Source organism: Populus nigra, chromosome 6 (genome assembly GCF_951802175.1).
Source record: "Populus nigra chromosome 6, ddPopNigr1.1, whole genome shotgun sequence".
Classification (NCBI taxonomy): domain Eukaryota; kingdom Viridiplantae; phylum Streptophyta; class Magnoliopsida; order Malpighiales; family Salicaceae; genus Populus; species Populus nigra.
This window is the reverse complement of record NC_084857.1, coordinates 22,476,322-22,490,734: the sequence shown is the minus strand read 5'-3', so window position 1 is coordinate 22,490,734 and position 14,413 is coordinate 22,476,322. Positions and strand designations below refer to the sequence as shown.

Here is a 14,413-nt window from a genome sequence, read left to right as displayed (position 1 = left end):
AGGATTTTTCATGCCCATTAAATTTAGGTTTATTAATGATATAATGTGATGTTGGTCTGTCTTAGCTAGTGTAGTTAAAACCATAATTTTCCAAAAAAATATTAACTTAAAATTATTTTATATATATATTTTTAAATATTTAATGGTAAATATTAAAAATAATTTTTAAAAATAAAAAATATTATTTAAATATATTTTTAAATAAAAAAATATTTTAAAAAATAATTCAGTAACATTCTCGCAAATATCCTCTTACCTAGCGGTGGTTAGGGTAGGATGGGAAGGGTACCCCCAATATTTTCAAATAAATAAATAAATATATTACAGCGCATTTCCACTAATAATTAATTATCGTTCGCTAACAATAACTACAAGCGAAGAATTCCACTAGTTTACCTTTTCTGGGGGCTTTAATTAAATCAAAAATTAATCTTAAATATTAGTTTTAAATACCAAATCAATTACCAGACAGCGATTCTGTCCATTTTCCACGCTCTCTCTCTTTTTCCGTTAAACAGAGCTGAGCATGTCTCAATAACCCTAAGAAAAAACCCTAATTTCTCTCTTTTCTTTTCTTCCCTTTTTAACTCAATGTTTGTTTACTAGGGTTTTTGGATTTCGAATTTGAAGAGAAAAAAACTGTGTTTTTATTGTTTTTTTTTTCAACAACAATCAAGAGAGAAATCGAAGCTTCGCCGGAGATTTGACAGGTTTCTGGCCAGCGGCAATAAGAAAAAAGGCAAGAAAAGAATGGCGAGCGAATTGCAGATGAGTCCGCAATTGGAGCAGATCCATGGTGAAATCAAAGACAACTTTCGAGCTCTCTCGTATGCTCTCTCTCTCTCTGTTAAAATTAAAAAGTTTGCTAATTTGACTGAAAAATCAGTGCTCTTCTTCTTTAGATCCGCCACTGGGCGGGGAGAGTTTGTTTGTTTGTTAGTTTTTCTTTTTGAATTACTGCCTTTTGTTTCTGTTATGTTACTTTGCCTAATTTTCTGTTTCCATATATATGAATTGAGAAAGATATGCTTCTGAGTGAAATTTTCATGTTTTTTATTTGGTTAGACGGGCATTTAATTAGAAAGAGTGGACTTTTAAGAAGAAAAAATAAATCAGTCTTCTTTGTGGAGGTTAGCTACTTGAATATGGCTTCAAGGACTGACTGTTTTCTTGATAAATTGGTATTCAACATATAACAAGTAGCTAAAGCAGAAGCAATTTGAGGTGGTTTTAGCCTTCCACGATACATACCAATCTTGATATTTCATCCTATGAACAGTTATGTAACGCAGTTAAGCTATAAAATGGATTAGTATATTCTTGCAAAGATAACTGTATTATTTCATTAAAATTATTATGGGTTTTGGTTTTTGATCTTCAGTTTCGTCACTAGCAGTCATGTCTGGGGATTTTTTCCTCCTCCCATAACAAGCAGAGTGTCAGCTTAGCTTTGTGAATAATGTATCTATGCTCGTTCTTATTTCAAAAAAGGATCAAAATGTTGTTGGATATTTCCTGTCTTCTGAAGGAGCAGTTTGGATGTCTTGACATCTGATGTGGAGTTTATTCCATTCCTCATTTCTATTTCGTGCCTGGGCCTTAAATTCACTAGTTGTAGTTGGGATAGTTCTTTCTTTTGGTCTACATACTGATTTTTATTTTTATCACCCAAAGTTCCCATATTGCACATGTCTTTTTGTTCGTATACATGGATGGGATATGCATGTGACTTCTTCGATCACTCTTCCTGGTATATTGCTAAATGATAGTGGCACTTATGATAATTCTTGCCTTTTTTATTTACAGAAATGGCTTCCAGAGGCTAAACAATATTAAAGATTCTAATAGACAAAGTAAACAGCTGGAGGAACTTACTGGGAGGATGAAAGAGTGTAAACGGTATGTCACATATTGGCCTTCAATTTTTGAAATTCCATACCTGAATTGTACTGTGGGACTCTTGAACCATTATTTTTCTTGTCAGATGTCATAATCTGATGGAAACAACGTGCAATCTACTTCAAAGATAAATAAAATGTGTATACAACATGTTTCTACATCTCATTCTGCTATAAAAAAATCTCCATTAGCTTAGCTCTTGAAAATATTGAACCATCTGGTTGAATTACTTTGGCTAGTGTGGACTTAGTTATGGTTCATTGGAGTTAAGTTTGTCTTCAGGACTTGAGAGATTACACATTTTAGTGAAATCAATAGCAGAACGTTTTTTTATTTCCCCGATGCATACCCTCGCCTTGCTTAAGCAACTTGTTTTGCATGGGTTGTGGGAAGAGTCAGTTCTGGGGTGCTCTCTCTCTCTCTCTCTCTATATATATATATATATATATATATAAAGTAAATAATGGAATCTGAACAGGATTACTTGGTTAAGATGTACTTAGTTCGCTAGCCTAGTTTTTTTTTTCCTGTAATTTGTTATTTAGAATTCTTAAATTCCAACAATCATCTCAGGTTGATTAAAGAGTTTGACCGTGAAATTAAAGTTGAGGAGAGCAAAAATCCTCCTGAAGTAAATAAGCAACTCAATGATGAGAAGCAATCCATGGTCAGTTCTTTAGACCCCTATATTGCTGATCAAATTGCATGAAATGCTTAATAGGTTATTTTCTTAGTCCCCTTTTTTTTAATCTGTCCTTTCAATTTCCATCTCTTTTTTTGGTGCAGATAAAAGAGCTGAATTCCTATGTCCAACTGAGGAAAACGTAAGTTAATGTATTTGCTTTGTTTTTAGATTTGAGTTTATGGGTGTAGTGGCATTCAGACCATTTTGAGTTCAGTCCTTGTGATATCGATGCCTATTACTTCATTTGGAAAGCAAGTGTCATCCTCAATCAGAATCGTGTCCTTACCACATTATCGGTCGTAGAATTGAATACATAACATCAAACAGGCATCTTCTTCACTTTGACATATGGGGTACTTTTGAAGTTCTTGCTCCTGACCCTGCATGGTGGGTCTGCAGGTATATGAATAGCCTTGATAACAAAAGAGTTGAACTCTTTGACATGGGAGCTGGAGCAAGTGAACCTATGGCTGAAGAAAATGTTCGAATGGCATCAGGTGAGATCTTATTTCATTTCATAACATCTGGAACTTTGTGGGATATGTTTAGTTTGCACAGAAAAACTACCACTACGTGATGATTGTTTGAACACATGCTCTCTTAATCATATGGTTGATCCTCAAATGAGATTATTCCACTTGAGGACAATATTAGTATCAGACGTGATTGCCACTGGGAATTTCAGTATTTGCAAGAGAGTTTTTACACCATTCTTTTGGGCATGGGAACAATGCCCTCTTAATCATATGGTTAATCCTCTAATGAGATTATTCCTCTTGAGCACAATATTAGTGTCAGATGTGATTGTAACTGGGAATTTCAGTTTCTGAAGAGATTTTTTACACCATTCTTTTGGCCATGGGAGTAAAAGGAGGAAAAAGAAACTCATCAGCAGTCTCTTAGTTGCAGATTTTCAGAACTAGATTTGGCCTGATTTTTTATGAACAATGAATTGATTTCTCAAACTTCACATGCATAATGTCACTCAAAATCTATTTGACAATATGTAACCCTTGTATTCATGTATATGTATCCATATATTTTTCCATATTTTACTATTAATATTTTTTATTGGCCTCATTGTTTAATTTATATTCCTGTTTTCTAGCTATGTCAAATCAAGAACTTGTTGATGCTGGGATGAAGACAATGAATGAGACTGATCAGGCCATTGAACGCTCTAAACAGGTAAATGAGCTTTGTGAATCATGTTCTACTTTTCTGTATTTGTAACATCAGGATTTTCTCTTTAGGTTGTTGAACAAACAATTGAAGTGGGAACTCAAACTGCTGTTACCTTAAAAGGCCAAGTAAGCATGATCCACTACCTGTCCGAGTTTACTTATTTGCCTTCATTTCCTCCATCAATAGTTTGATGTTCTTATTCCTGTCAAGGCTTTAGTTGATTTCAGTTGGGCTTGAGGTCTAGTTGAGTTGAATTTTATAAGTAGGTATACTATGTACTGATTCAAAATTGGGCAGACTGAACAAATGGGACGCATTGTTAATGAGCTGGATACTATTCAGTTCTCTATTAAGAAGGCCTCACAGCTAGTGAAGGAGATTGGGAGGCAGGTTAGTTGATGTTCTGTTCTCTCTATGCTACCTCAATTCCCTTTGTTTTTTTGGGTTCATGTACTAAATCTTTTTTCTTTTCTAGGTTGCTACTGATAAGTGCATAATGCTATTTCTACTTCTTATTGTCTGCGGTGTAATAGCCATAATCATTGTGAAGGTACTCTCTTCAGCTCATTCTTTTATAGCGTTTACTTTGTCACTTAATGAATGAAATTGTAAGAGTTAGTAAACTGCATGGAATTGAATGATGAAGGGAGAAGTAAGAAGAAACTAAATGGCACATCGAAGGCGCAATCTTTTGTAAAAGTTTAGCAGATATCATATTATTCAAACAAATTGTATGACTTTCAATCAGACAATAGTGGTATTCTTCTCAAGAAACTTCATTAATGGTGATGAAATGTTGGTTCATTCTTTCAAGCACCACTTTTACAGTTAGACAAAACCATTCAATATGCATGATACTGTTTGTACCATTGCACATGTGGTCATGCTCCAGTGTGTGTGTGTGTGTGTGTGTGTGTGTGTATAATTTACTTTCAAATTGCCATGTAGAAACTCAGCATCAGCAACACATTCCTTTATCTAATTTGCATTATGTAATTTTTCAGATTGTCAACCCTAGCAACAAAGATATCAGGGACATTCCTGGACTGGCTCCACCAGCCCCCTCAAGGAGGCTGTTGTAAGTAGGGGATCCACAACATTTTGAGCAGATTCATCATCTCAGACAAAATGATGTTTCCCACCTTGTTTTATGGGTTTATGTTTGAGTGACAAGAGGGAGTGGTGGGAAGAATTCTGTTTGCGGCATTTGTTGGGGTTTTCCTTGTTTTTTTCATCCTTTCAATTTATTCCTTACCTGAGATGTGCATATCCTGTATGATTATGTATGTAAATCCCACATGAGAGCTTTCTCCATTAATTTGAATATTGTGCTATCGTTCTTTGTGTAAACGTTTCTGACTGTTGCAGATGTAAGAGGAAAAGGATGGCAAAAAGAGTAACAATATCCTCTGCTGGGAAATGTGAAATCCATAGATGCATGTGTGTTATTCTGGAGATGTTGCTCTTCTTTTTTCTTTTTCTATATCTTTTCATTAGTGATTGAAGGCTTTGTGTTAAATAAATTTGAACTTTTTCTGTGTTATGCACAGTAAAGTACCCTTGATATCTTCATTGTTGGATCAGAAATTCAAACTTGAAAGGAAGTTTTCTGTGCTATTGAAATTCAAAATGGGAAAACCCTAATAAGTCATCTGCTGAGTGAATTTTTTTTTTTAAAAAAAATATTATCATATAGGACAAATAAATAGTTAAAATCCAAAAGGGAAAACATCAAAACTGCCTCCCATTTTATATTAATCTATCATATTTTAAGAAATTTTGACATGGGAATTTTTATTCACTTTTACGTGTTTTTGGTCATAAATATAAACGCGCGCGCACATGAACACACTAGTTTATTTGTCTATGTTTGGCCGCTCTAGTTTATTTGTCTGTGTTTGGCCGTACGCCAAACTATTTTTAAAAAAACATAAAAAAAAACTATTAAGAATGCTTGGATTCTTTTTGTAATGCTATTAATCCCCAGAAGATAAATCTTTGAATTTCTTAACTTTGATCTTTAAATTTTTCAATTAAACTGTATGAAAGTTAACTCGATATGAATTGGTTTGTCTAATAAGTTTAAAGAAAACTTGGATGATTTATTTTATTTTAAAAAATAAATATTGAATGATATAATTTAAAAAATAAAGGAAGACGTCGAACTAAATAAACTTTTCAAACCAGTAATTCGAGTTATTAAATTGGAAATACTATACATGAAAATCTAATAATCTAATATCGAATGATGAATTATTATTATTATAACTATTACTATTCTCGTCGTTATTATTATCATTATTATTACTATCACTATCATTAAAGCTATCATCATTACTACTATCATTATTGTTACTAGTATTATTATCATGATTCTTATCACTATCACTATTATTATTATTATTATTATTAATACTATTGTTATAATAATTATTATTACTACTATTACCATTAATATTACCATTATTTTTATTCTTATAACTATTATCATTATTATTAATAATGTTGTAATCACTACTACTATTATTATAAAAAATTGTTGTTGTTATTATTATTATTATTAGCCTTCTTAGCATTATTACTATCCACTATCATCACTATTAACATTACTACTATAACTATTATTATTATTATATCATTATCATAATTATAGATATCATAACAACTACAATCATTATCATAAATTATTATTATTATTATTGCTACTACACCACCACTAATACTACTCTCATCACCACTATTATTACATTAATAAACTATTATTATCACCCTTATTATCACCGTTATTATCATAATTTTGAAACCCCGCTCAGCCTGGCGGGTCGACCCAGGACCTGGCCAACTCGGGGCTAGAACGAGGCCAGGTTGAAGAAAAAATAGAGGAAGGAAAAACACGGTGTGACCCAGTGGGTTGATCCAGTGACTCGGCAACCCGTTGACTTTTGTAACCCGTTGACTTTTGTTTTTTTACTAAAATAACATCGTTTTGATTTAAAAAAAAAATTAACTCGGGCGACCTGGTGACCCAATCAAAGCCCGGAACCCGGGCCTTGGACCGGGCCAAGTCTGAAAACTATGATTATTATAACAATTAGTAGTATTATCATTATCATTATTACAATCCTATTAATATTATTATTTATTACTATCACTATTACCATTACTATTAATAGTATTATTACTATTATTATTATCACAATTATTACTAACATTGCAATTATTATTGTCATAAAAAACTATTACTATTACTACAGTTATTATTGTCTTTATTATTGGTTTCATCATTACTATTACTATTAATACTAGTATTATTTTAATTATCATTATTATTACCACTATCACCATAATAATAATAATAATAATAATAATAATTATTATTATTATTATTATTATCATCACCACCATTACTATTATAATCAAATATTATTATTATCACCACTATTAAAATTATCATCACAATTATTATTAATATTATTAGTATCGTTATTACTATTACTATTACTATTACAATAACAAAAATTATAAACTTGATTTGAATGAAAAAATTAAAAACTATAAAAACTTTGACAAAAGAACAAAGAAAACAAGTAAGAAATCAAAAGAAAACGGACCAAATAGAAATAAATATTATTACTATAAAAAAATCATAAATTTAATTTAAATGATAAAATTAAAAACTTTGACAAAAAAGCCAAGAAAAAAAATAAGAAATTAAAAGTAGAAAGACAGAATTAAAAAACATCATATACACAAATTAGAACTAAATTAAAAACAAATAAAACTTTAATAAAAGAGAAAATGACTAAAATGAAAAAAAAATCAAAACTAAGAGGATGAATTCTAAAACACCAACAAAAATCAGGGATGAATTTAGTGTTTTTAGGGCGGGAGAAAGAATGAGAAGGAAAAAATGACACGAACCAGCTAAAAAAAAGAACGTAGCAGAGAACAAAATGACACGGCGGGAGCATATTTTTACCGCTAGGAGACGCCGCACACACCACCCAAAACACACAACGCCTCCAACTCACTAGAAGCACGCGACAACAACTTTTTCAACAAAAATAATAATAATTAAATGGTAAATTACATTATTACCCTTGACAAACCCAACAATTAGCCCCACATAAATGAAAATATAAATATACCTGTGATGAAGGCTTAAGATTTTTAACTCTACTGTTAAACTTGTAATTTTGTTGTATATCAAAATGTGAAATGCCCAAAAAAACCTTTGACTATAGTTAAATGATTTTTTTTTGTTTTTAAGGGTAATAAATTCATTTTATTGTGCATGAACATGATAAAAAGACAATAAAACCCTTGAATAGTTATCAAATGACAATAATAGAAGGAAAATATCATTTTACCCCTAAAAAAGGCAACATTTTGAGAGTTTTCCAGGGGTAAAATTTTCATTACACTATTACAATTCTTAGTAAACAAAAGTATATCTACAGATAAAATGCTACGTGTTTTAGCTTTTCTTTTAATATATATATATATATATATATATATATATGAAGGACTATTGACCAGAGTCATGATATTATTGAGCAGAAAAATGACATCAAGGCAACTGGGTTCTTCAAGTTTGAGGCTTGTATACTTTGGTTGAAATCTGTCAACGATATCTCATAATATACAGTATATCCTCGGTTATTTATCAGTTAAATAATATTTTTATTTGATTCCAACTTACATTTGTATTTTAAATAATATCTTGATCATATAATATCTTAATTAATTAATATTTTTTTATTTAAGTGATTTTAATTTATAGAGGTTTAACTTATGCATAACTTAATTTGTTTTTGTCGAAGAAGTTGTATGTTCATACACACACTAGGCACATGATCGTGCTACATTGTGTGTACATATTTGTTTTATAAAAAATAACATTTAGATATTGTAAATATATTTTAAAAAAATAAGAGTAATTAATGATTCAATATAAACTTGGTTTGTAAGGTGAGATTAAAAACCAATAAAAAATTTATAAAAGAGTTAAGGGGCAAAAATTAAATTCAAAGAATAAGAATCAAATAAAAAAAATACAAAAAATAAAATTAAAATACTGAATCAAAAAAAATTAACACTTATGCAAAAGGACAAATGATGAAAAAAGGACATAAGTTTTTGTATGGAGGGTTAAATTAAAGAGAAAAATAACTCCATAAAAAAAAAGTTAATGATCAAATTGAAAATAATAACACAAAATAAACTTAGATTGAAAGGTGAAATTAAAAGAAAAAAACTTATATAAAAGAGTCAAGTAAAAAAATTATTATTTATTAAAAGAAAATTTTTTTGTGGGGGACAAGAGAGAAAAGCAGAGAGAAAAAAAAAGCATGTTGATGACATGTGCCTCACCAATTGAAAGAGGACATGACGATAAATCTAACTACAAAGTGGTTGGTCAAGTTTAACTATGGAAAGACGTTGCATGTGCCGCCCAAAGTGCACAGACACTTTCCACAAGCTGGTACATGCAACATCCGCGCCAATAGCTTTTTAAAATTTAATATTATTTATTCTATTAAAATACAATAAAAGGGCATTATAGTAATTTAACTGTGATCTAAAATAGAAAAAACCAATAATACACTATATAATTTTATTTATTTATTTATTTTATCTCCAACGGAAAATTTAGTATTTTCATTGTTCATATAAAATAAGACGACCCTAACCTTTCTAACTAAGGCCATTTGTTAATTAAACAGGGGTCAATTTAATAATTTCACTGTTGTAGTCCAGTGAAATATCTACAAGCTAAATTAAAAACACTGTTAAACCGCTTTCTTTTTAGTATATTTGTTATATATCTTGCGACCGAATTTCAAAAGAAGCTAATGGACCAACCCGTTGCAGATCTTGAAACACCAAGCAGGCAAGTCATATAACAAATAAACAAAGCAGAGGACTGTTTTTTTTTTTTTTTACATATAAAAAGGGCTTTATGATTAAAATTCGGATAACTTCAAGAAATTTTTGTTTTCTTTCTTTATTTTCTAACTTCAAACCCTGAAATTACTATCCATTATTTTTTTTCAATACAATAAATTGAAACAGTTGCTTTTTAAACTGTTTCATTTAGAAATATATTAAAATATTAAGATAATCTAAAAATATAAAAAAATTAATTTTAAATAAAAAAATTCAAAATTTACCTAACCTCATTTCAAATGTAATATCAACACATGAGTTAATCTTAATTGACATGCGGTAGAAAGCATGCCATGAATCACACTGACCGACAACTACTAAAATTATTATTATTATTATTATTATCATTATTATTATCACTATCACTGCTATGTTACTACTAGATCCATCATTAATGCGTCCCAGTAAATAATAAAGGAATACCATGGCATTAATGCTATTTATCTTCTTAAAATTCACATGTGGAACCAGATAAATTGATCAATTAGTATATAAACTGCAAATAAATAGCAAAATAGCAAAATGATACAGAAACAAAACATTTTGGTGAAAAAATACATTTTTGGATGCCGGAGTTAAAAACCATGATAAAATTTTAATTGATATCGCAATTCACAACCGCGACATCTATTTAAATTCAGGATTAATCGATCGACTAGTTCATAAAAAAAATCACAAAACTGCTGAAACTAGAGCCTTGATGCAAGATTTTTAAAACCTAAAAATTCAATGATCGAAGTAGTGATTCCATATCTACTCCAAGGGAAACAACATTTGAAAACTTTTGTAAAAAATTAAGCATGATCCAAATATCGGATACAAAATTATAGTTTTTTTGAGCCATCATTCCACAAAACTGCTGAAACTAGAGCCTCGATGCAAGATTTTTAAAACCTAAAAATTCAATGATCGAAGTAGTGATTCCATATCTACTCCAAGAGAAACAACATTTGAAAACTTTTGTAAAAATTTAAGCATGATCCAAATATCGGATACAAAATTATAGTTTTTTTGAGCCATCATTCCACAAAACTGCTGAAACTAGAGCCTCGATGCAAGATTTTTAAAACCTAAAAATTCAATGATCGAAGTAGTGATTCCATATCTACTCCAAGAGAAACAACATTTGAAAACTTTTGTAAAAATTTAAGCATGATCCAAATATCGGATACAAAATTATAGTTTTTTTGAGCCATCATTCCACAAAACTGCTGAAACTAGAGCCTCGATGCAAGATTTTTAAAACCTAAAAATTCAATGATCGAAGTAGTGATTCCATATCTACTCCAAGAGAAACAACATTTGAAAACTTTTGTAAAAATTTAAGCATGATCCAAATATCGGATACAAAATTATAGTTTTTTTGAGCCATCATTCCACAAAACTGCTGAAACTAGAGCCTCGATGCAAGATTTTTAAAACTTAAAAATTCAATGATTGAAGTAGTGATTCCATATCTACTCCAAGGGAAACAACATTTGAAAACTTTTGTAAAAATTTAAGCATGATCCAAATATCGGATACAAAATTATAGTTTTTTTTAGCCATCATTCCACAAAACTGCTGAAACTAGAGCCTCGATGCAAGATTTTTAAAACCTAAAAATTTAATGATCGAAGTAGTGATTCCATATCTACTCCAAGAGAAACAACATTTGAAAACTTTTGTAAAAATTTAAGCATGATCCAAATATCGGATACAAAATTATAGTTTTTTTGAGCCATCATTCCACAAAACTGCTGAAACTAGAGCCTCGATGCAAGATTTTTAAAACCTAAAAATTCAATGATCGAAGTAGTGATTCCATATCTACTCCAAGAGAAACAACATTTGAAAACTTTTGTAAAAATTTAAGCATGATCCAAATATCGGATACAAAATTATAGTTTTTTTGAGCCATCATTCCACAAAACTGCTGAAACTAGAGCCTCGATGCAAGATTTTTAAAACCTAAAAATTCAATGATCGAAGTAGTGATTCCATATCTACTCCAAGAGAAACAACATTTGAAAACTTTTGTAAAAATTTAAGCATGATCCAAATATCGGATACAAAATTATAGTTTTTTTGAGCCATCATTCCACAAAACTGCTGAAACTAGAGCCTCGATGCAAGATTTTTAAAACTTAAAAATTCAATGATTGAAGTAGTGATTCCATATCTACTCCAAGGGAAACAACATTTGAAAACTTTTGTAAAAATTTAAGCATGATCCAAATATCGAATACAAAATTATAGTTTTTTTGAGCCATCATTCCACAAAACTGCTGAAACTAGAGCCTCGATGCAAGATTTTTAAAACCTAAAAATTCAATGATCGAAGTAGTAATTCCATATCTACTCCAAGGGAAACAACATTTGAAAACTTTTGTAAAAATTTAAGCATGATCCAAATATCGGATACAAAATTATAGTTTTTTTGAGCCATCATTCTGGTTTGGTGTGACCAGACCTTCTCCTAAAACTCAAACTTGTCTCATTGTTCCATGAATGCATATGCTAGACCATTCATGTAATTTGTTTGGAGTATATCCTCATCTAGTTATGACACACTCACACCTGTCTGCTCAGAATCACATGTGAGAACTACCATTTGAACAATAATCTTTTAAGATTTTAATTGGAGTTTGTTTTTCAGTCTATAAATTGAAGAAAAAAAACCGTATATTTCTACTCATAAAACATTTTGAAAGAAAAAATTCATAAAATTATGATTTTTATGTGAAATGATCAACTGATTATATAATTATATTTAATAGGCTGACTAATTGGCAGTTGTTGCCTTTTATAAGCGCGACATGTTTAAATTTTGTTATCTTGAAACTTAATAATTATCTTATCGCGTTTAGAAATAACGACATTTAATAAATATTGCATTTTAAAAGCATATAAGATAAAAATGTGCTATTTAACTGGTTTTTTTAAAATTGTATTATTCTACCAAGACTTTTGATTTAATAATTATCTTATCACGTTTAGAAATAACAACATTTAATAAATATTGCATTTTAAAAGCATATAAGATAAAAATGTGCTATTTAACTGGTTTTTTTAAAATGGTATTATTCTACCAAGACTTTTGATTTAATGTACCATTTTTAAAATAAAATAACGTTGAACCCAAATACAATGATATCTCGCAAAATATTTGTATGGTGTAGAATAATCAAAGGACACTAATAATGTTAGCAATTACATCAGCAAGTTTTGTTGGTCCACTACTTTAACATGTAAAGCAAAGGTTACGTTAGTTAATAAACCATGATAAAAGAAATTATATAGAAAAAACTAAAATATATTTAGTTGAAAAGAAATAGATAGTGGTATAAAATAAATATAAAAAATTTTAAAATACCTTTTTAAAATATAAAAACATAACGTATAGCAGAGGTAAAAAAGGTTGGCTGGGATTGATATGAATGTGTAAGCACTCCATGATCACACAAGTTTCCTGGCAGTCGTAGGGGTGTGAGAAAGGACAACCTCACCCACTTCAACCACACATGCCAAGCCCAAAATAGGCCATGTGCATTTCTAGTATACCTAGATTAAAAGAAAAAATTGAAAGAAAAAAATTATATAAAAAAATATAAATTAAATTAAAAAACATAATATATTACCATTTAAAATTGAAGGACGACGTTGAAAGGAAACAAAACTTCTATTAAAAAGTCAAGAACAAAAATAAAAAATCAAAAGAAAAGATATCCAATCATAAATACCAAAAAAACAAAGAAGACTAATCAATAATTTTGCTTTTGCAAGGAAGAGTGAGAAAAGAAAAGAAAAGAAAAAAGACAGGCTCATTAGCAACAAACCACCCACTTATTGATGACATGCGTCTCACCACTTGAAAGAGGTTTGTCAAGAAAATAAATAAAAATAAATTTGAATAAATTTTTATATTTTTAAAATATAAATTATCAAAGAAAAATGCACTGTGTTTGTTTTTTATGCTTTGAATAGTAAGGAAACTCTTTATAGAAATAGTTGTAGATAATATTTAGAATTGCAGTGACAATTGTGTTTTAAAAGTGTTTTTATTTAAAAATCCATTAAAATAATGCTTTTTATTTTTAAAAATTTATTTTTTATATTAACATATTAAAACGATCTAAAATTATAGAAACATAACCTAATGTTTTTAAAAATATCTTTTTTAAAACATAAAAACAAGCACAATGACAGCATAGATAAAATAAAAAGTTGATATGAATTTGCAGGCATTCCATGACCACACAAGTTTCCTGGCAGTCGGGGGGGAGTGAGAAACGACAGCCTCACCAAAATAGACTCTGTCCATTTCTACTGTACTTTCCCACGAAACCACAGCATCATATCATCACAGAAAAATACAAAGATGTGTGGCCATTTTACAATGCATCAACAGTGTTCATCGCTTCATGTTTATTTTGGATTGACTGTTCCTAATTTTTTATTCCTTTTGTTTTAATCCTGAAACCTTTTCTTGTTGTGATTATATTTTCTTCACGCCAAATTAATGAATAATTGTTGTGACAATTTTACTATACAACAACATTGTTCACCACTTCACCTTCACGTGTGCTTTGGATTAATTGTTCATTATTTCTTATTTTTTTTAATTTGATTATTATTTTTTTGTTGCGTGATTATATTTTTTGAGTCAAGTTACATCACAATTAAATTTAATTTGTTCACTAAGAACAAGATTGA

At 29.8% G+C, this 14,413-nt stretch overlaps 1 protein-coding gene across 1 annotated transcript; it reads left to right on the top strand.

Moving 5' to 3' along the window:
- Positions 1-384: 384 nt before the first annotated feature.
- LOC133695693 (novel plant SNARE 13) lies at positions 385-5,224 on the top strand. Its single transcript, XM_062117618.1, has 10 exons — positions 385-827; positions 1,807-1,899; positions 2,473-2,566; positions 2,686-2,723; positions 2,984-3,081; positions 3,693-3,772; positions 3,838-3,894; positions 4,067-4,159; positions 4,245-4,319; positions 4,774-5,224. Exons 1-10 carry the CDS (start codon positions 751-753, stop codon positions 4,849-4,851), a joined length of 783 nt encoding a protein of 260 aa, XP_061973602.1. The 5' UTR covers positions 385-750; the 3' UTR covers positions 4,852-5,224.
- Positions 5,225-14,413: the final 9,189 nt, after the last annotated feature.

Excerpts from the sequence above, each read along its gene's own strand:
- LOC133695693 (XM_062117618.1), top strand. The coding sequence starts at position 751 with ATGGCGAGCGAATTGCAGATGAGTCCGCAATTGGAGCAGATCCATGGT. Across the intron at positions 1,900-2,472 it reads AGGATGAAAGAGTGTAAACG|GTTGATTAAAGAGTTTGACC; the intron begins GTATGTCACATA and ends CAATCATCTCAG. Across the intron at positions 3,082-3,692 it reads AAATGTTCGAATGGCATCAG|CTATGTCAAATCAAGAACTT; the intron begins GTGAGATCTTAT and ends CCTGTTTTCTAG.